The following is a 23,206-nucleotide window of genomic DNA, read 5'->3' on the forward strand; positions in this document are numbered from 1 at the left end:
CATCAGCAAGTGTCTTACTCAGTGTTCTAATCCATCAGCAAGTGTCTTACTCAGTGTCCTAATTCATCAGCAAGCATCTTACTCAGTGTCCTAATCCATCATCAAGTGTCTTACTTAGTGTTCTACTCCATCAGCAAATGTCTTGCTCATTTAGCATCCTACTCCATAATAAGTGTCTTGGTGTCCTACTCCATCAGCAAATATCTTACTCGGTCAGTAAGTGTCTTAGTTGGTCAGTAAATGTTTGTCACTAAGGATCTTAATTCATGAACAAGTGCCTTATTCAGTCAGTAAATGTCTTGGTCAGTAAGTGTCTTATTGTTCTCTGTGCTATGTTTCACTGTCAGACTGTAGTCCAACATACCTATCCGACCTCACCCATGTGTACACACCAGCAAGATACCTATGCTCCTCTTCGGACAATCGTATACTCATTATTCCCACTCTGAAAACAAAGTCATATGGACAGCGTTCTTTTGCATGCCAGGGCCCAGAAACATGGAATGAATTGCCCACTGAACTTAGACACAAAGACACAGTGATCACATTCAAGAGGGCTTTCAAAACTCACTTATTTCGACAGCAAGAACAAACTTAAAGACCTAATAATGTTTCCTACCTGAAATATTCTCAGCATGTTTTTTAATGCTTTCTAATTTCATGGTGTTTGTTTTTGTAATCATATCATTATTTTTTATCTTACAGGTGTTGTCTAATGCTGTAAAGTGCTTAGAGCTTCTACATATTAGGCACTATACAAAGTCCTCATTATTATTATTATTATTATTCAATCATTAAGTGACTTATTTTAATCAATAAGTGTCTTATTCAGTCAATTAAGTGCCTTATTTGGGCAATATATGTCTTATTCATTCATTAAGTGCTCTATTCAGTCAATAGTGCCTTATTCAGTTATTAAGTGCCCTATTTGGTCAATACATATCATATTCAGTCACTAAGCACCTTATTCAATCAATAAGTGCCTTGATTGGTGAATAAGTGATTTAGTCATTAAGTGTCTTTTTCAGTCAACGAGTGTCTTATTCAGTCAATATGTGCCTTATTCAGTCATTAAGTGTATTATTCAGTTAATAAGTGTCTTATTCAGTCATTATGTGTCTTATTCAGTCAATAAGTGTCTTTTTTCAGTCATTAAGTGCCCAATAAGTGTCTTAATCAGTCATTAAGTGCTTTATTTGGTCAATACATGTCTTATTCAGTTATTAAGTGCTTTATTTGGTCAGTAAGTGTCTTACTTGCTCTTTAATGTCTTAATCCATCAGTAAGAGTCTTGTTCAGTCAATACATGTCTTATTCAGTCAATACATGTCTTATTCAGACATTAAGTGTCTTATTCAGTCATTTAGTGCCCAATAAGTGTCTTAATCAGTCATTAAGTGCTTTATTTGGTCAATACATGTCTTAATCAGTCAATGCATGTCTTATTCAGACATTAAGTGTCTTATTCAGACATTAAGTGTCTTATTCAGACATTAAGTGTCTTATTCAGTCATTTAGTGCCCAATAAGTGTCTTAATTAGTCATTAAGTGCTTTATTTGGTCAATACATGTCTTGTTCAGTCATTAAGTGCTTTATTTGGTCAATACATGTCTTGTTCAGTCATTAAGTGCTTTATTTGGTCAATAAGTATCTTACTTGGTCATTAATGTCTTAATCCATCAGTAAGAGTCTTATTTGGTCAATAAGTGTTCTTAGTAAATGTCTTACTTAGTCTGTAAGTATGTAACTTAGTCAACAGGCATCTTAATTGCCCAGAAAGTATCTTTAAGTTAGTGTCTTAGTAATTTATGTTGAGTCTTATTTATAGGGATGAATGTACAGTACTAATAAAATCTCATAACTGTGCATGCAACAGAAATGCAAAGGTAAATGCAATATCTGGCCTAACTTATAAACACTGCTGGTCATGTGGCACCAATATCACGCCTATACTTTGTGGACTATATATTGATTTGGTGAGAACTTTTGTATTGTAAAAGCTTAATTGTACAGATAAAAGACATATTTGTTATACTTAACTCAGTTATAATTGTGTGATTCTGGAAATCATCATCATGAACTATCTGCTTTTAGGCCAGATATCACTTAAATGTTCAACGTGAAAATGTTTTTGTTACCAAGGACTCGATCAAAATTTTACTTCTCTGTGACTTAATTGGATTTTGTGTCCTAAATCTGAAAGGTAGCTGACAAACACAAAATACTAGAAATTATGATTTGGTTTTTAAACTACTTTTCTTAGTGCAGATTATATACACCAATTATGTAATCATTTTTATTGCAGACTGGTTTGCTGAGTGCAGAGGATATTGACAAAGTGTGCCATGATGGTCTGGGTTTGAGATATGCTTTCATAGGGCCCCTGGAAACCATGCACTTGAATGCTAATGGCACGTAGGCTTGACTGTGACAACATCTGTATTTAGCTTGACTGACAATGTCTGTATTTAGCTTGACTGTAACAATGTCGATATTTATTGTCAGCTGCCTGCAGCAATGTGTTTTGTTGATTGCCTGTGACAGTGTCAATATTTATTGTTATTTGCATTGTTACTTGTTTGTGATAATGTCAGTGTTCATTATTATTTGCCTGTGATGTCTATGCTTCTTGTTAATTGCCTGTGATAAATCTCAATGTTTATGCAACACTGTCTGTGTTGTTAATTATTGCATTAGGTCTTCTTTATAAGAAATATTTCAGTTTCTTTGTCATCAATGCATTTACCCATCTATTTCTATTTGGGAAAGAAATTTTGCATGTGCCAAACCTATTTACCTGTATGGATTTTCCGTATTATGTATGAATGAAACCCAAAAATACTCACTAAGGATCGCCTTGGTAAGACTACGGAAAATGGCCAGATTGGCAAAAATGATATCTTAATGTTTTGTACTACTTCTAAAATTTCTTTTCTTTAAAAAGATTATTTGATCAGTGTCAAGGAAGTGCTTATTCAATGGTTTCTGTGCAAATTGGTAAACCATCTGCAGGCATCGAAGGGAGCGATTGGAGTTGGCAGTTGTTTTTAATGGCAGACCAGCGCTGTAGGAAAAGAAAATTGAAAAAAGTCGAAAAGCCAAATGCTTGCCAGACGTTTTAATGATTTATATGGATATTTGGCCATTTATAGAATTGTTTAACAAAGGAGTTCATTATGTTCTCTTTTGTTTGTGTGAAAAGGGTTTTTTCTGTAGCACATTTTGATGGAAGTGATGTATAAAGACATGTTGAGTGCTAATCCCACAAGGAATGGGCTGGAATAAAAGATTCAAATAAGTTTGTTCTCATTCTGTAAAGCACAGTGTTGAACAGTGAGGAAATGCACATTATCAGTGCTGAAATGATGATAAGTCAGTGTTTGGCTGAGTTAAATTTGCCTTTGAAAATGGCTGATTAATTAAACTGAGATTTAAAGATAATGTTTCCAGATAGCAAAATTGCAGCAGGGAAGTAAACTACTGAGAATATAGTTTGATAAAGTAAAGTAGTGATACAGGTTTTAGGAAGAGCCGCTTCTTTCTTTGGTAAAAGGAACATATTATTTTCATTTAGGAAGAGCCATTTCTTTCCTTGGTAAAAGGAATATATTATTTTGTTGTTTTCAATAAAGATAAGTGTATATCTGGATGAAGTTTTTTTGTTGTTGAACTGCTAGTTTTACAGCTATACTACTGACAGCTGTCAAAAACTACAGACAGACTGCTTTTGGACTTCTGATGGAGCTGGGAAAGGGTAAACTGATCTGATAGGCAAAAGTAAATTTTACCCTTCCTCTCTATGGCTTGTAGTTGCATTTTGCATCCCAGCTTAGTGATGCATTCCCACACATGGCTATTCAGACTACAAGATCATATAAATTTTGAAATTTTTCACTTAACAATTGAATGTGTTTTTCAGTTATTAATTAAATAAAGTTAAACATGGTAACCAGCATGTTGACGTTAAGATTAGGAAAAAAACTGATGTAAAGCTCTTTTACTTGACTTCTGAAAGTTTTATTAGAAACAAAAACTGTCTTATGTCCACCAGGACTTCCATTAATAGCTTCATTGTCTGCAGTCAGTCTTAATAGTCAATAGATTGATTTGCTTTTTGATTTTGCATGTACAAGTAAAATAAAAGTTCACAGTTGACCATTCACATTTTAAAAATTTCTTTTCCTTTTTTTCAGGTATCACTGATTATTGTGAGAGGTATGCTCATGGTGCCTACAATGTTCAGAAAGAAACATTTAAACCTGTACCAGTCATGTATGATACTGAGACCGCCAAAATGATTGAGGAGGAGTTTTCTAAGTCACTTCCTGTTGACAAACTACAAGTACGACGACATTGGCGAGATAGTCGACTGGCAGCACTTGCAAAGTTGAAAAGGGAGATGAAAGATGCGGAGGAGGAACCTCAGCAGCAATAATTACAATACAGAGAACTTTAGAAAGAATAGTTTGCTGTCATCATCCATATATAATACTAAATTTCACAATATCTCAAAATCTTTAAAATAACGATTTAATGTTTCTCCTAATACCATCAAACAGTTGACACTGACAGAAAAGCTATTTGAATGTGTAAAAATAATATAATAATTACAAAGCATTGTTTATACAACTTTTTAAAAAACCTTCAGTTTGAGGCATTGCCTATGAAAACTTGTTTATTGAAAAGTTGGTTTTATCTTCAAAAGTCCATAACTTGGTTTAAAAAACTCCTTGAATTTTCCCTTCACAATTCTTGAATTTATCTAATAGAATACAGATTTTTAAAACTGAATGAAATATTAAATATTTTGGAAATATAATGAATTAATAATTAAATAAATCTATAAAATTGAGTGGATCAAATGGCACTGGACAAGGGTTGTTACTAGATGGAGTTGTGTCCCTTTGTAGTAGAGGCATGCTACTTCTGTGTTTTACTAATACTTTTATAGTTATTTATAACATAATATATAAAGAAGCATTTGGAAAATATTTATATTTCCATAAGAATCAATAAGCCTTGAAACCTTTTGGAAGTCTTTATAAACTCCTTAAAAAGTCATTAAATATCATCAACTCGGAGGCTGTAGAAAGCCAAATAACTCAGGGTTGTCTGCTTGGACAATGCTGTTCTAAGATTTTATGTAAAGTAGTGCTCTGTGGTGAGGATCTCAAATTCACAGAATTGCTAGTTTTTCTTGACTTGGCCTGCTGAACACAGCAGTTCACTATAAAACCTAGATGGTGTTAATCATGGATAATCCTAACGATGCATGTAGTTTCTTTGTAAAATTATGCATATTGTCATAGATTAATAATTATGGCATTGGTTAAGCTAATATTGGTAGCCCCATTATCCTTGATTACAATATTTTGATTTTCTTTGCATTTCCTTTACCCATGCATGCTCTAGATGCAAAGTACCAAAACTCCCAGTGAGTTGCCTTGAATAAACTGGCTTCATAATTTATATTTATGTAAACAGACCAGGTTATATCTTATGCAATATGAGGACACCAGTCATTGTTTTAAGCTTTATTTTGAGAAGAAGAAGCTCGGAACACTGTTTATTTTTGTTTCCTATTATTACATAGTTGGGGGCCCCAAGTGGTCTGAAGCGCTCTTCATTAAGGGTCACTGCCATCTCACCTCTGTCTGCATGGGTTCGAGTCTCGGATTCAGCCAATGTGGGTACATGAGAAAGCTTGCCAGTAGCTTCTTGTGGGTTGGTGGTTCTTTTTGGGGTTTTCCCCGAGTTCTTCCTCTACCATTAATGCTGAAAAATGGCATTAAACAACAACGACAACTTCATTACATAGTTGAATGAAACTGATTTTTTATACACCAGGATTCATTCAAGGCTGGTAATAATATTTGTTTTGGTTAACTTTCTGTTAAAAAGTGTTTGATCACTTTTGTCACTTGTCTGTGCAAAATAAGCCTTGGATTAGTGCTGGTTGGATCAGTATATAATTTAATTGGATTGTATTGTAGTAATTAAAATTATACTTTTGAACAATTCTAGACAAAAGTATAATTTTTTAACTTTCCATTTGATATACAGTGATCTCCAGATAACTGTTTTACAAATAAACTTGATTGATTCCATTTATAATTAAATTTATTGATTTATATCAAATCACATGACTGATTCTGTAATATTGTATATAAACTTGATTGATTCATATGGATTACGTGTCATATATAGTTACTTATAAGTTAAGCCCAACTTGAATTAACATAGACCCAGAGTTGCTGTCATATAATGTGCCAGCAGATCAGGGTTCATGTCATTTGTTCTAATAATTGCTCCTAAGAAACTGATAGCAGATCTGGGTCTCTGCAGTTTGCATTTGGACTTGTATTATATACAAGTATACATGGTAATTTTATGGATTCCATTATCATTATTATTATTAGATGTAGCATTTGCACAGTCATCATCTATTTTCATAAATTATGTTTGAATATACATGTAATATTTTTAACAAAAGCAATAAACTTAATAGGCTGTTACTATTTCTTTTTTCTGTATCGTGAATTTAATTTAAATTTTTATCAAACAAAAGTTCACTTTGTGCAAACAGAATGTTTTGTGTATCAGTGATAATATTGAATTCTTTGTCCAAATGTACAAAAGAAAACCATCAGTGGCTGTATATCCAAATTTCAAAACTTAATTTGTCTAAATTGTGTAGTATGTATAAATTGGGTTTAGTAGCACATCAGCACAGTGCTGTGTAGTGGTATGTATGTATGTTTGTATGGTTGTGTGTATGTATGATTGTATTATGTATGTATGTTGTACATATGTATGGTTGTATGTATATATAATTGTGTGTATGTATGTATGTGAGGTTCTACATATGTATGTATGTATGGTTGTATGTATATATGGTTGTATATATGTGTGTATGACTGATTTTATTTCCTGTTCAGAAGAGATTTCATTCAGTTAATTTTTTATTATTACACAATAGAGATAGGAACATAGCTTGACAATAATGGATTTATAGCACACTAAACATGTAATATATCGAGAGAATAGCTGATAAAAGAGGCCATCATTCCATACTGTATTAAAGGCCTTCGCATTGTTCAGGAATGCAGCATAAACTTTTGAGTGACCTTCTTAATAATAGGCTATTCCCTCTTTTATAATAAACGCTGCAGTGATGCCACTGCATTCACTTCAAAATCCCTATTGTAATTGATGAGGGAAATTGATCCTTTCACTAAAAAAAGTTAGCCTCTTCAACAATATTTTTTCAAATACTTTTTGAAAAACTGAAATGATTGAGATAGTACTTCATATCTAGCCTGTCTTTTTTCTGACCTTTGAAGATAGGTATAACATTTACAGTTTTGAAGTAGTCAGGATACGTTTCCAAGGAGATTATGCGATTGTACACTTTGCACAAAGTAGAACTGATCGATTGACAGGCAAAAATTAAATGCTCTGCATATATTTTATAATGTCCACATGATTTAATTTTCTTCAACTCTCTTACAGCCTCTTCATTGTCATTCAGTAATATGGTTTCACACATATCCTTATCTGCTCCATCTTCAATATTTGAATCCACAATATTCTTCATGGTGTTTCTAATTTCAGCTGCAAAGGATTTGTTAAATTGAATATCTGTTGTTTCAGTTCCTAAAGTTTTAAAATGGTGGCACCACACATTTCGAAACAAATGAGGGTCCCATATTATTTCTCCTTCCACTTTTAGTTCAGAAATATCTTGTCTCTGTCCCTTTTTATGAAGTCTTACTATTCTGTAGAATTTCCCTACATCCAGTTCTGCAGCTTTTTCTAGCTCATCGAATTCTTCCTGTTTGTACTGGTCGTTTGCATTGTTTAATAGTTTCTGAGTTTTCTTTTCACATTTTTATATTCTGCATACATTTTAAATTGTATACCACATGGCCATTCATCTCTTATCCATAATGCCTGTTTTTCTCTCTTCTCTTTATGTAGTTCAGCCACCTTGGTAAATTTCCAGTATGGGTTTAGGTGAGGCAGGAAGGTTTTCTTTGGAAGATTTTTGTCAGCTGTATTTGTGTAAAATAATCGCAACAGTAACAAGGGTGTTTTGTACATCTGCAGTGTTGTGTAAAACTAGCTCCACTGAATTTAAGTGCTCGTTGGTTTTACTTCTGTACCGCTCCTGCTGTTCTGAAGAAGCATTTTGCCAAATCCGGAGGGATGTTTTCTTTCTCATGGAGATGTATGAATTCTGTTATCCGGTCTCAAAAAAGCAATAAATTCCCTGTCAATGCCTTGAAAAAATTGCAGTTGCTTTGGATGTAGCCAATGCTTTTGTATGCATACACTATCCGCCTTATGAAGTAATGAACAAAGATTGGGCATTCCTGTCATAATGCCTTTCGCATTCCAAGTCATTATGTTTAGAGTAGTCATTCAAAAAGTAAACAAAAGCTTCTTCACATGCAATTTAGGGACATGGGATCATTAATCTATTGTACCATTCTCTGGCTAATACAAATTCAGGCCAAAACCCCTGCTGTAAAGTTTTGGTAAGCAGATTTTCCAGAACAGTAACACGAATGGTATAAGTTTCTCCATTTATATTTAACCACTTTTTAAGAATCCTAATATTTGTGATGTTTTTTTATTCCTCGATTGTACGCATGTCCGAGTGTTACATGATTTAGCTCTTCTGGGCCATAGTCTGCTTTAATTCGAGATAGCAACAAAGATTTTGTTTTCGTGCTCCTCTTCACTCCACTGAAAGTCATATTGCTGATTCATACCTGGATTGGTTTCGAATTAGTATTCATAGCATTCATGTCAATTCTTTCAGTGGAGAATTTCTAGTATTTGAAATTTGATTTTGATTAGTTTGATTTTCTTTCTCAACAATTTTCTTTTGATATGTTCTTCCTTTGTCTGCTTGACATCTTACAGTAGGTGCTGTACTGTTTGGGGTTTGTGCTACCCAAGATTGCATCAGACCTACAGTACGAATCCCATCTGTTGGTAGCCTTGATTTGCTTAGGCCAGTATTTCTATATTCTTGTTGACCTGACAAAATCCTGTTGCGAGAGTCTAGGCGACAGCTATCAACACACTTTTGTTTGGAACTGTATTAGGTATACTTGATGTGTCTGAAACTGGGCAAGAAGATCTGGTCATATTTGCATAAGAGCAAGACAACTGTATAAAGTTTGTAAGTTGGAACTGAATTTCACAAATCTGTGCACTTACTGTCTCAATTTGTTTCTTGTTTACAGCTTGTAGCTTTTCAACTACCATTGCCTTGCCATTACATCTGCTATTGCATGTAGTCAGATTCCAAATGCAATTCCGACTCCCTTGCCTTGTCAGTGCTCAATTTGAGTCTTTTAATTTTCTCATCCTTACTTTGTATCATCTGATCCAAACAAACGATGTCCTTCTCTTCTTTTCTTCCATAATAATTGCACAATTGACGTGTAGTTTATCTTTTACAAATTGTTTCAGATCAATAAATTGTTCATACTGCAATATCGGAATGCTGGTTTCAACTCTCTCATCTCGACTATTAATTCCACAATCACCTATTGATGCATTACCTCTTGATTGATCTGTGTCACTCGACTGACCAGTTTCTTGCAGATTCTTTAAGCAACTGAAACTATCTGTGCTACTCGGCTTGCTTTTTCCACGCCTAGACATACATGCATTTACTTTGCTAGTCTTACCATCACCCTCCAGAAAATGAAATATTGCATATATGTCATCTGCTATTTTTTCTTTCACTAGAGCACTATCAGAACACAATGTCCTCTCCACCAGTCAGCCAGAAGGATAACTTGAATAACTGAGCCTACCAATATCGTGGAAAGAACTACGAATGTGGCAAAGGAATATTATGTCAAGACTACTTTATATCTCTCGCTTGAATGACTGTTTGTCTAATTTGCCATATTCTTCTCTTATTTCTGCAAGAAAACAGCATTCTAATTGAGGAGCTCACAGTGTATCACTATCTAAATCCTAGGTATTCTGAGTATCCAGGGTATTCATTCTTGTCACTGTAATCATAAAGAAATCAATGGTCCCTATGCATGTATGGTTGTATGTATATATGGTTGTGTGGTTGGTTGTATGTATGTATGGTTGTATGTACGTATGGTTGTGTGCATGTATATATGTATGTATGGCTATACATATAGTTGTAAGTATGTATGGTTTTGTGTAAGGCTGTACATATGTATGTATGGTTATTTGTGTGTGTGTAAAGGGTTTAACAATACAATACTGTGTAGGGATATGTATGATTTTGCAGCAGTTTGACAAGTCGCAAGCATCTGTATTGTTTAGCAGCATGTCAGCACATTACTGTGTAGTGGGACTGCGCCTAGTGGTTAGAGTGTCCACCTTGGATGCAGGAGGTCATGGGTTTGATCCCCGGCCAAATCATACCAAAGACTTACAAAAATGGCACTAACAGCTGGCTCACTTGGCACTCAGCATTAAGAGGTTAGCGTTAGGACTAGTTGGCCTGGTGTCAGGATAATATGACTGGGTGGGACATCATGCTACATGTCTGCGTTGTGGTATTGTATATGTATAGTTTAGCAGCATGTCAGCACAATTTTTGTGTAGAGTGCATAAAGGATAACAGCACATTGGCACATTAATGTGTGGTGGTATATATGTATGTCTATGATTTAACAGCACATAAGCACAATATTTTGTAGTGGTCTGTATGTTAATATGTATGTATGTACTGTATATATATATATATATATATATATATATATATATATATATATATATATATATATATATATATATATATGTGTGTGTGTGTGTGTGTGTGTGTGTGTGTGTGTGTGTGTATGCATATGTGTGTGTATGTATATATGTATGTATGCAATATACATTTATATACAGTTTAACAGACGTGGTCCTCATGAGTCTTATACATATCAAATTACAAAGCTCTGTAGGCAGTGATGTTGGAGATACTGAGTTAGATATAAAACTTTACACTGAGTACTGGAGTGAGAAATACGGAACACAGTGACATAGTTTTGATCTCTGTAATTTTCCATATTGCCGTATTTCATGCAATTTTTTGTACATGAAAAACTAATTGATTTCAGTGTACAAAACATTATATGTAAAATAAATAATTATCATTTTGTGGTACTGACCTTATATGAAAAATAAAGGGATTGTACCCAACAAGTTCTATGAGACACGTGCTACTCGACAACCTAACGGTACAGACATTAAAGTAAATGTATATTTTCTGTCTCTTTCTGCTCTCAATTCAAGAATCTAATTACAATAACAATAAAAGTACTCAAAAAGAGTTTAGTTGTTATTAGTGAATGAGAGAGAGAGATACACCAACAAGTAGGTCTCCGCTGTCAGAAAAAAAAAGCAGAGACCTACTTGTTCGTCTAAAGAGAGAGAGGATTATGTCTCAGTGTGCAAGCTCATCTGCATTTAGAGCATATGTAGCTGTTATGTTGTGTAATGTTGGCAAAATGGTTAAGATGATTGGATCATGTATTATAGGTATTATTTATTGGTTAATTGTACTCAACGATCCACATTGTCAAGAAATTAAGTACGACTTGTATTTTTGCAGCAACAATAACCTCATTATCAAATTGCAATAAAAAATAAAGAATTTGACATCATGTTCTAGTTAATGATTGTGTGTGTTTGTGTGCAAGAGAGATGAAACAAAAGTTTGTCAGTGTACAAGACTGTATTTATTCAGGGTGGTTTTTATTTGTAGCTTTTGCAAAAAGAAAAAAGATCATATTTTCAGTTACCTGATGATTGTGATAATGCTCATGTGTTATCACCCTACTATATTCCATTATCAATTAACACAGCTAAATCAACAATTCTGCCATCTCACCTCTGTCTGTGTGGGTTCGAGTCTCGGATTCGGCTAATGTGGGTATGTGAGAAAGCTTGCCAGTAGCTTCTCGTGGGTCGCTGGTTCTTTCCGGGGTTTTCCCGGGTTCTTCCTCCACCATTAATACTGGCCACCATGTATAGCCTATCGTGTGCTGAAAAATGGCATTAAACCCTACAACATCAACTTTCTTGTTTTAATTACGATATACATTGTCACAACAACCACATGTCTATGCAGTGTTTTTTACACAGTACAGTGGAACCCCGCTATAATGCGATGATCGGGGTCCATAAAATCGGATCGCGTTAAAAGCGGGGTCGCGTTAATGCGGGGTTTTACAATATTTAACTTTTTTTCCGAGAACATATACGTGTATACATGTACAATGATCAAAAGTCGGCTTATCATCAGATGAATATTAACTGGAATGCATTAATTAAGATATATTCAAAATAATCGATGGCTAATATATTTATAGGTTATTACTGTGCATTAAAAACATTTACTAATTTTTATTTGTTTGAACGATAATACAGATTGACCGATAATACCAGACTATTGCTATATCATGAAAAGTGTATCAACACCGTATGCTACCGTGCCGTCGTGGCATGCAGTTCATCCATAATGGATGTAATTTCATTGAAAATCGTACAGATTTAAAATATTCAATAATTTTGTAATAGTCTGAATTCGTCGTGTAAAATATAGGATGAACAAAATATTGAAACCATTTACTTGCTGTCTGATATCGTACGGTCATTGCATGCAGCTATTCCCGGGTCTACATACGGTGTCTGTACAAATTTCATACCGCTAAAATTTTATCATATGCGACAACTGCAAGAATAATTAACAATCAACGCATGATTTCAGCGTGCAAATAACTTTTATTTCAGATTTTGTGAACATCAAAAGAAACATGTGAAAACTGCTAAATTAATCGTTGCGCAAAGTGCAAAGTCATTGTGGTTCCAAATTTAAATTTCATCATTTCTTGAAAAATATATCCAATGACGTTTGCTTCTTTGCCGCGAACTGTTGGGTTCTAGCAAAGTCAAGAATGTTTCTTAAATGAAGGACTTTGACGCTGTCAACATCTTGTGTTTCCAGCCACCTTAAACTTGCTTCTAAATGTACTACTGCTTCAGATACTTTTGGTGGGGGAGTTGGGGTGCCATCGTCATCGTTATCATTATCGTCACTGGTTTCAGGTTCTGATTGTGCAGCTTCATTCTTCCTGCTGACATCTGTAACAATTTCGTCATCTGATATGTGTTCATATATAGGGCAGATGTCATCTACTGAATACCAGTTAAGGATATCATGATGACTGTGCTCGTATTTTTTGAGTGCTTCTTCTGCTAAATGTACGTCGTCTTCAGTGAATCCTGTAAATTCAAGCTCATCGTCACTATCATTTTGTGTCGAGGGCGTAAAAGCTGGCCCAAGACCCTTTATCCAGCATCGTTCAATGCAGCGTGCAGTGATAGCATCCCAGGCTTTACCTCCAAGGTGACATACTTCTTTCTTTAAATACGGAAATTATGCCTTGGTCAAGTGGCTGGATTTCTGACATAGTGTTTTTCGGGAGGTACGAAACTTTGATTTTGCCATCACTGCTGACAAGAATTTCCGCTGGGGGGTGGGCAGGGCAATTATCCAGCAGGAGGAGAGCTTTTTCCTCCAGCTTGAGTTTTCGTAAATGAGCCCGAACATCTGGAACGAATGTTTTGTGAAACCAGTTGTCAAATATGGAGCTATTCATCAAAGCATTCTTGCTGTTAGTGTACTGAAATGGAAGTGCCTTCATATTTACATGATGAAAACATCTGGGAGCTTTCGATTTTCCAATCATCAGAGGTCTGACTTTGTGGCTGCCAGACTTGTTAACACAAAATAAGAGAGTCACTGTGTCCTTCCTCTTCTTGAAACCTTCTCGTTTGTGACTGTCAGTCTTGGTTGCAAGGGTGCGATCGGGTAACATTTTATAACATAAACCAGTCTCATCGCAGTTGTAAACTTGGTTGGCTGTGTAGCAACCGTCCTCCAGCAACTTTTTAAGCCCAATCGGGTAGGAATTGGCAGCCTCTTTGTCAGCGGAGCGGATTTCCCCAGACACAAGAACTTGGCTGATAGCATGCCTTTTCTTGAATCTGTCTAGCCAGCCATTACTCGCCTTAAATTTGGAATCATCTCCATTGATACGGCGATCAAATTTCTCTGCTTGGGCTTTCAGAATTGGGCCAGAAATTGGAACACCTTCTGAGCGAGCTTGTACAAACCATTGGTACAAAGCTGAATCTAGGACATTGTCATTAGCTAACTTAACCCTTTTACGCTGTAAACCAGTTTCCTCTTCAAGAATGTTGGGTAGACTACGGAGCTTTCCTTCATCTGTTTTCCACCCTCGCAAAGTGGACTCGCTGATTCCTAGATCTCTGGCAAGCTGAGTTTGTTGTTTGCCCTTCTTTAGTTGATCTAGGGCATACAGTTTCTCTTTAGCAGAAAACGACTTGCGTTTTTGAACTTGCTTTTCCATAACAGTAAAATATTTTTTTATATAAGCAAACAACGTACACAGATAAAGCTCGATAACTAAGTAATGAAGGCCTGCAATGGTTACGAATCACTTTTTATATAAAACAAAATTAAGCTGAATGGATGTACAATTTCATACCCTTTTAATTTACAGATAATAAAGTGGATATTATTTACTTTCAACTGTTTGTTGTTTGATCACACCGCCAAGCACAGCATACATGTTGGCGGCTTTCGTCCTTTGATGTTTATTAAATTGTGCGACTCTTGTATCAACCACAGCTTTGTCTGCTGCTTGGCTGTGATTGCAGTTAAATAAGAAGCCCATGTCGGCTATTGTTTGAGCAACGACTGTATACAGAATTCATGGAAGACAATCACAAAGACGATTTACTGGCTTTACTCATGGATCCGTAATAAGTAACACTTCCGATAATGTTTACTTCGGCTTAACAATTCAAAAACCTAATGAAACCAGTTTTCTCTTCTAGAGTAGAATACGGAGCTTCACCACAACCTGTTCAAATTGATAAATTTCAGAAGCCATGCGTTTTACACACTATTTCTCGTACGTTATATATATCGTATTATTTTAGAATTCATACTCGATCACTTCTCCAAAATCACTTAAAGAACCTGGATAAATTGTTAAGTTCCGATCGTTTATTATTAAAAGTCATACACGAATTCTTCCACCAAATTATAATAAACGTTTTACACACTATTTCTCGTACGTTAAACAAATATTTTCACGGTCCGATAAAAATACACGTAAATGAATTTCAAATTTCAGGAACCATGCCACGATCATATTATTTTAAAAGTCACAACTAATCTCATGCCCAAAATGAAGTTAATTTCTTGTTTTGTTTTTTTTACTTTTCTCCAAATTTTTTTTCTCCATGTGTGAATGAATATACGAAATTTCGGGAGCCATGCTACGACCGCGTTATATCCGAATTCGCGTTATGGCGGGGCGCGTTATAGCGGGGTTCCACTGTAATTAAAAATGCTTAATGCTTTGGTTATTCCAGTTGAAACCAGATAGAGGGCAAGAATCAACAGAAGAGGTCAAATCAGCAAGGCTGCCAGTAGGGAAATGATGCTCTCTTTAGGGAAATGAAAATCTGTCAATGTGCTATTTAAGTCATTGTCCATACAGCAGATGTTGTAAGGACAAGCAATCATATGCATTACTTGTTATTCGAACTCGCCAATAAAGATAACAATAAAAGGGTATATCATAGGATAGATTTGTAATAAAATGTTAATTATATCCAAGTCAAAACAGTACAAGCCCTTAAAAGATATTATATGTTTATATCCAAATTGATTTAACGGAGTCCGTGACTTTCAAATTTACAATAGAAAATGACAGTTTTTGTATGTTATGTTTGTATGGCTATAATGAATCAATAAGACTACTTGACCAATGGTCTCTGGTCTTCACTTTAGCATGTACTGAGATGTAATTTTTGTTGGATAAGAAAACATCAAAGAGCTTCCGAACTCATTTTAAAATGCACATGGTGTTTTGTTAAGGTGACAAACTTAATAGGGGCCCCGAGTGGTCTAAAGCGCTCTCCGTTATGGATCACTGCCATCTCACCTCTGTCTGCGTGGGTTCGAGTCTCAGATTCAGCTAATGTGGGTATGTAAGAAAGCTTGTCAGTAGCTTCTCGTGGGTCGGTGGTTCTTTCTGGGGTTTTCCCCGGGTTCTTCCCCCACCATTAATACTGGCCGCCATGTATAGCCTATTGTGTGCTGAAAAATGGCATTAAACCCTACTACAACAACAACAACAACAACAAACTTAATAAGGAGAACTAATTAACAAAAATATTCCAAGGTATGTTCTGTGAAGGTTTTATTCCAGTTGTTTATAAACACTAGTATATATTGTAATGCCAATAAGAGACCTTATGCATCAATCATTTTATTTTCTCATCAACAATTAATTATTAATTTTTGTAAAAACAAAATGGCAATACCGTATTTTTGAGCTCTTTGCAAAACGTAAATCTTTTTAGTAGATATTTTATGTCCAATAATTTAATGGATTTTTTTAAAAATACAAAGTGATATGTAAGAAAAATTATGATACATTAAACAATTATTATATTGATAACTGGATTCTTATGAAAAATTAAAGGGTATGAATAAATAAATGAAATTTGTTATATACATACATATCAAGTTACACGACTGCTAATGTTATTGTCTTGGAAACTGAAATAAGGGCCAGACTTGATGCAGATTGTTGAAGCATTAAGTACATGTGTGTACCAATAAGTGATTATGGCTGTTTTAGTTTCAAGGTTATGACCCTTGTTTCAATTTTTTGTAGTTTATATAAGCCTAGAGAACTCCTGTTATTTTCATTATTTTATGATACATAACTGAATGTTTAGTTAAAAGTTAGTGAAAAGTCAAGGAAGTTTGTACTCTAGGGGAATTTAATATGGACAAGCACACAAAATATAATTCGCTAAACATCACAGAATGCTTAATGATGATACAGAATGCGTAGTTGATTACTTGTTTGGTCAGTTAATTAGGTTGTCCTAGGCTGCAACTTTCAGTTTGGTTTTTAGTTCTGTATTTCAACTGGGTGTGTGGTGCTGCCCAAAAGAATTTTCTAGGTTATTTTATCTTGTTTAATTGCCAAGTAATGAAATCATCTAAAAGGTGACTCCGAAATTCCAAAATACATTTGGTAACAAAAATTATTTTTTTATGTTTGATTTAACCAGTTTATAGCACAAGTGCAGTATACACATTTTCTCATGACCTTTGACCTTGAACCTGACTTGTTTGGCTGCTTTGTTTTTAACAGTACTTTTACAATATTACTAGTTATATCCTGCCAAGGTGACTGTAGCTAAGTGCATTTCCAAGGTTACACAAAGGCAACCACCCAAGCTGGCCTGGACAGATATCAAACCTGTGACATTTGGATTTTGAGTCCAGTGCTCTACTGTTATTATCCATGGTCCTATACTAAGTAACAGAAAAGAGCAAAAACCAATAAGTTTTTGTAAAATTCAACAAAAAAATTATTTCCCTAGACCTCAGAGTGAAAATTTAAAAATAACTTAAAGTATTGTGAATTAAATCCCAAATATTCCTAAAAGTTCTATCACAAATCCAAAAGTACAAAGTATTTCTAATGAATTCCAGTGGTATTCCAAATTAATTCCAATCTTGAATGTACTGATGATGTACCAATGGCCTGAAATTTAGTGATGTGCTATGTCTTGATATATAACTGTGATATAATCCAAAATTTCCATGAATGAATTCACAATAATCCCAAAATAGTGATCAAATCTGAAATTATTAATGAGTGCTTTGTAATTCCAATAAATAGTTTAAATAAATAATCTCAGATATTAACTGAAATACAACTTAAATTGATTCCACTAAGACTGATGTTAAGATTTTGAATAAATACTTCTGTTTACTTCAAACTTATATAGTCACCTGACTTATTACACAACAAAAGTTTCTGTACCTAGTTCATTTAGAAATGGAATTTTCCATCAAATTCATAAACAACTTGCTTCTAGAACATTCTTAATTTCTAAAAGCTAGACCTTGAACTCAGTACTGATAAACATGTTTACCTCCAAGTAATAATGATCTTAGAATATAATTGAAAATCATAGATAAATATTAGCATTGTAATGTTGTTTACAAAATAAGACATTAGTCAGTTGGTACTAAACTCAGTATAGATCTACATAACATTTAATCATGAAAAAACCAAATTAAATATACATCACACTGCCAACAAAAGCCTCAAGTGGCCGAGTGGTCTAAAGCACTCACCATTACAGCTCATTGCCATCTCACTTCTGTCTGTGTGGGTTCGAGTCTCGGATTCAGCCAATGTGTGGTAAAAGAAATGTGAGAAAGCATGCCAGTAGCTTCTCATGGGTCTGGGGTTTTGCCGGTTTCTTCCTCCACCAGTTATACTGGCCACCATGTATAGTCTATCTTGTGCTCAAAAATGATATTAAACCCTACAAAAGAGATTTGAACCCAGGTGTGCGATAGTATTATTTGTATTAAATATGAGTTCCGCCTACTATTATCAAGCATTCTTCTATAGAAACCAGGGATAGCACTTTCCGTTTTGTCTAGTTTATATTTTTATTTCTCTATAATTCTATATATCTTGATTTCTTTCATAGGAATCCGGAATGGCTGTGTTGCTAGATGAGAATTAATTACTTGGTCCTCATGCAAGTGTGCCTGCTACACATGAGTGCATATAACACTGATACAGTAGCACCATTTTTTTGGTGATGTGTGCTTAGTCTGGAGGGAGTATGGGCTCGTGTGTGCAGGCCAGGCGATGGGTGTGTTTACCCATGGACCTGAGTTAAAATCTCCACAGAATAAGAATTAAAAATTCTCTAAACTGTATGATAGTATTATTTGTATTAAATATTAATTCTGTCTGGTGTATAATTCTCTCTCTCTCTCTCTATATATATATATATTTGTAAACTTTTAAAATTTGGAAATTAAGATTTCTGCAGACGAGTCTAAATATATAGGAATTAAAAATGTGAATTTTTTTATATAAAACATCTAAATAACTGACAATTTTTCAATTGTCAAAGTTTTGAATAAAAGTTTAATATCTAAACATACATAAATGTTTGAAATTCGAATTATTAAGTATTACATGGACCCAGCTGGTAATGATTCAGTTATTATATTTTTGCTATCAAAATTTCTTTTCCATAAATGCCAAACTTTCCACTATTTAATAAAAATCAGAAAATATAGTAAATTTAGTCTTAATTAATTTACTGTCTTTTGACATTAAATAGTGTACACCAATTTTTCAGTTCCATAATTAACATGATAAAAGAATACCTTTTATCAAAGATAAAATGATAGTTACCTGGTCTAAAATCAATCTTATCCCATCAATTTACCTGTGCATCCTTGACACTTCTGTACCTATACTTCCATAAATAGTCAGTAAAAGTGCAGCTTATATCTTCACAATGAAACTATTACAAGAAATGAACTGGCCCATTGGGACTATACCATTCTGAAGCAAAAGGCAGACATTTCAGTACAAGAATAAAGCAAATAATAGGTACAACCCAGTACTGCACCTGAAACCTAGGGTCATGCACTCCAAACACAGGTTAACTGGTGTATAATGTCATCTTAAGTGCAAGTCCAGTGCTAAACTCTATACATCTTCCTACACAGCTGTACTTAAAAGCACATCACAAAATAGGATATAATTATTGTATACACTCATATATAGTTCAGGTTCAACTGCAAATAACAAATACTGTGTTCCAATGTTGCATAATGTGCCAGCAGATCAGGATCTATGCTGACTGCAATACTGATCAATCCTAATTAGCTACATAGATCCAGATCTGCCAGTGCATTATACAATGGCAGATTTAGACTTACTGTCATTACTCACTTACAAGTCAACTCAAACTGCAAACAACAAGCATCCTAATCTGCCATATCATAATGCACCTGCAGATCAAGGTTTATGCTGTTTGTTCTTCTGATTATGCCTGTCAAACTGCACAGACCCAAATCTGCCAGTGCATTACGTTATGGCAGATCTGGGTCTATGCAGTTTGCAGTTGGACTTGACTAATAAGCAAGTAAATATGGTTTGTAGTTTGCAGCTGGATTTGACTTTTATGCAAGCATATATGGTATATTAATGGATTCGACTGACATATAAATTTAACAACCATTATCACTTTAACTGGTAATGAATCATTCCATTTTGCTGACATTTCTGGATTAGAAGTCATGAAATCGTGAGAGTTTATTTCAGATGAAATGGGCAAACAAGTTTGCCTGAATATCAAAACTTAAGGGGAAAATCTATCAACTGTTATTTTATCAGCCAGACAAAATTATAAAATCAATCAGTGTTTGCATTTTTTGTATTATGCCAAATGTGTGCTTTCCTTAATCAAAAGGTACTTCAAGAATAATGCTTTCTGAGCCTGTAACCCCCTAATTGCACACACATACAGTATTCCCAGACATTTCAAATGTGCAGTATCTATTATTGTTTCTATGCAGTTTTGTTGTTACATGTATTGCCGTGTCGAAAAATCATTAATCAATAATACCAAACTTAGTTAATAAGAATGCAGGTTTATTTACAATAAATGCACACAAACACATAAGAAAACACATGCATGCAATTGTACATAATAATATTATTAACTATCAGCCTCTCATATTGATTCATACAACCAATCTCTTTCATTATTTTCAGTTGAAGTATCCATTAAACCTGTCCACTGTCAATAACTTATCCCTTTATCTTGTCCAGTCTATCTACCTATCTCATCAGGCAAACAGTTCAAGCATCCATCCATTAAACCTGTCCACTGTCAATAACTTATCCCTTTATCTTGTCCAGTCTATCTACCTATCTCATCAGGCAAACAGTTCAAGCATCCATCCATTAAACCTGTCCACTGTCAAGAACTTACCCCTTTATCTTGTCCAGTCTAATCTATCTCGTCAGGCAAACAGTTCAAGCATCCATCCATTAAACCTGTCCACTGTCATGAATTTATCCCTTTATCTTGCCCAATCTATCGATCTCTCTCGTCAGGCAAACAGTTCAAGCATCCATCCATTAAACCTGTCCACTCTCAAGAACTTATTCCTTTATCTTGTCCAATCTATCCATCTATCTTGTCAGGCAAACAGTTCAAGCATCCATCCATTAAACCTGTCCACTGTCAAGAACTTATATATCCCTTATCTTGTCCAGTCTAATCTATCTGTCTTGTCAAGCAAATACACAGAAGAAATACTATACAGTGCAAAACGTCAGAGACCCTAAATCAGATTGAACCGCACTATTCAGTTTTATTTCCTCATCGACTTACAAATCCTGTATCACTGCCTTAATAAAGTTTTACTCAGGCTTTAGCCTTCATAATCATACATTAAATTGTTTCTCTTCTTCCAGTTCTGATATCTGTATTCTTATTTCTCTTCTTGAACTTCGGGTCCAAAACCATATACAGGACTAGCCCTTTAGCCTCTAGAATTTGAGTGCCCAACAAAACCACATGGAGGACCCACAAAAGATGCAGTGGAAGTATGATGACTGGTCCTTTGTACCTACATTCTGTAAAGAGGAGGCAGTCTTTGCACCTCAAGACAAATGCCATATTGGGAATGCACCTGATACATTTAATCAAGAAGTCGGAGCTGCAAAATATATGTTTAAAATCTTCTTGGAATTAATGACACATTGGGCAAATTTGTCTGAGTTGCAAACATCAGAAAAGTAAGTGTAGACTTTGGAATTATGATAGGCAAGAGTGGTGTTCAGACTATCCCTGTAGGCTAAATACATTTCTCCTTGTAATATCTCTCTTATAAAAAAGTAAAAATATTGGCAACACATGTGGTTTAGATGATTCTGGTTATTAATACTATATTAAACAGGATGAAAGACAATACATAACTTATAAGAATATCAATAATCATGTTCCTTTTCAGGATTATATCCCTCTAAATATATGAACTCTTAATTATAAATGCTGCAAGTCTTTTCTTCTCTCATCTATCAGAGAACTGATTAAAAAAATTAATAAAATATATCGAGAAAAATATCCAGGTAAATGTCTTTAATGAGCATTTTGTATTGAAACGATTCTGTATTGTTTTAAGTGCTACATGTACAAAGAAGCTGTCAAGCTAAATCAAGGCAGGTAATTAATCGGATGAATCATTTTGTCAGAACTTGAGTTATGTCCCTATTACTCACCTTTTAGCGTCACACAAGAAACTCTATCAATAAGAGACAGCAGGCATTAAATCCTTTACAGTTTACTTTTAGTTCCAATGCAATTTTGAGGTTGTATATCATGTAGTTATTGACCACCCTTCTATCTCTCCCACTTTGTCTTGATTTCAAAGATGACACTAATCTAGTGATTAATTAACAATAAAAAGAATGGAGTAAATTTTAGAAAATAATAATAGCAGCAATAATAATAATAATAATAATAATAATATCTGGACATAACAAGACCAGTTTATTTTTATTTCATTGTGAAATTAAAATGTGGGATAAGACAGACTTGTGGGATCATGCCAGACTGAAACCATGCTGTAAGAAATAACAAGCTTGTGGAATCATGCCAGATTGAGACAATGCTGTCAGATATGACAGACATGTGTTATCATGCCAGACTGAAACAATGCTGTAGAGTATGACAGGCTTGTGGAATCATTACAGACTGACCATGCTGTCTGATAAGACAGACTTAAGGAATCATGCCAGACTATGCTGTGGGATATGACAGACTTGAGGAATCATGCCAGATTAAGACCATGTTGTGGAATATGACAGACTTGTGGAATCATGCCAGATTAAGACCATATTGTGGGATATGACAGACTTGTGGAATCATGCCATATTAAGACCATGTTGTGGGATATGACAGACTTGTGGAATCATACCATATTAAGACCATGTTGTGGGATATGACAGACTTGTGGAATCATGCCATATTAAGACCATGTTGTGGGATATGAGTTGTGCAGCTACTGATTATGACCTGAATTTGCTCCAAAGGCAGCTCTGACATTATTGAAAAAGAATTCATGAATGGCAGGCTACACTCATCTAAAACCTGTCAGAATAACTAAATAATTTCCCACCTAAACTCAGTTTAAAATAAAGCAAATGGATAGATTAATCAATCATATGATATTATTTGTTCTCTGGT

General features: G+C 34.6%; 1 protein-coding gene across 3 annotated transcripts in view; it reads left to right on the forward strand.

Moving 5' to 3' along the window:
- Positions 1-6,519, forward strand: part of LOC149786201 (lambda-crystallin-like) — a 96,822-nt gene extending 90,303 nt beyond the window's left edge. For all 3 annotated transcript variants that reach the window (XM_089976559.1, XM_089976558.1, XM_089976560.1), the window contains exons 5-6: positions 2,307-2,412; positions 4,195-6,519. In XM_089976559.1, the coding sequence (XP_089832685.1) occupies positions 2,307-2,412; positions 4,195-4,436 (348 nt within the window). In that variant the 3' untranslated portion in view covers positions 4,437-6,519. The remainder of the gene's footprint in view (positions 1-2,306; positions 2,413-4,194) is intronic.
- Positions 6,520-23,206: the final 16,687 nt, after the last annotated feature.

Source organism: Sinohyriopsis cumingii, chromosome 12, assembly GCF_028554795.1.
Source record: "Sinohyriopsis cumingii isolate HCF-2022 chromosome 12, ASM2855479v2, whole genome shotgun sequence".
NCBI lineage: Eukaryota > Metazoa > Mollusca > Bivalvia > Unionida > Unionidae > Sinohyriopsis > Sinohyriopsis cumingii.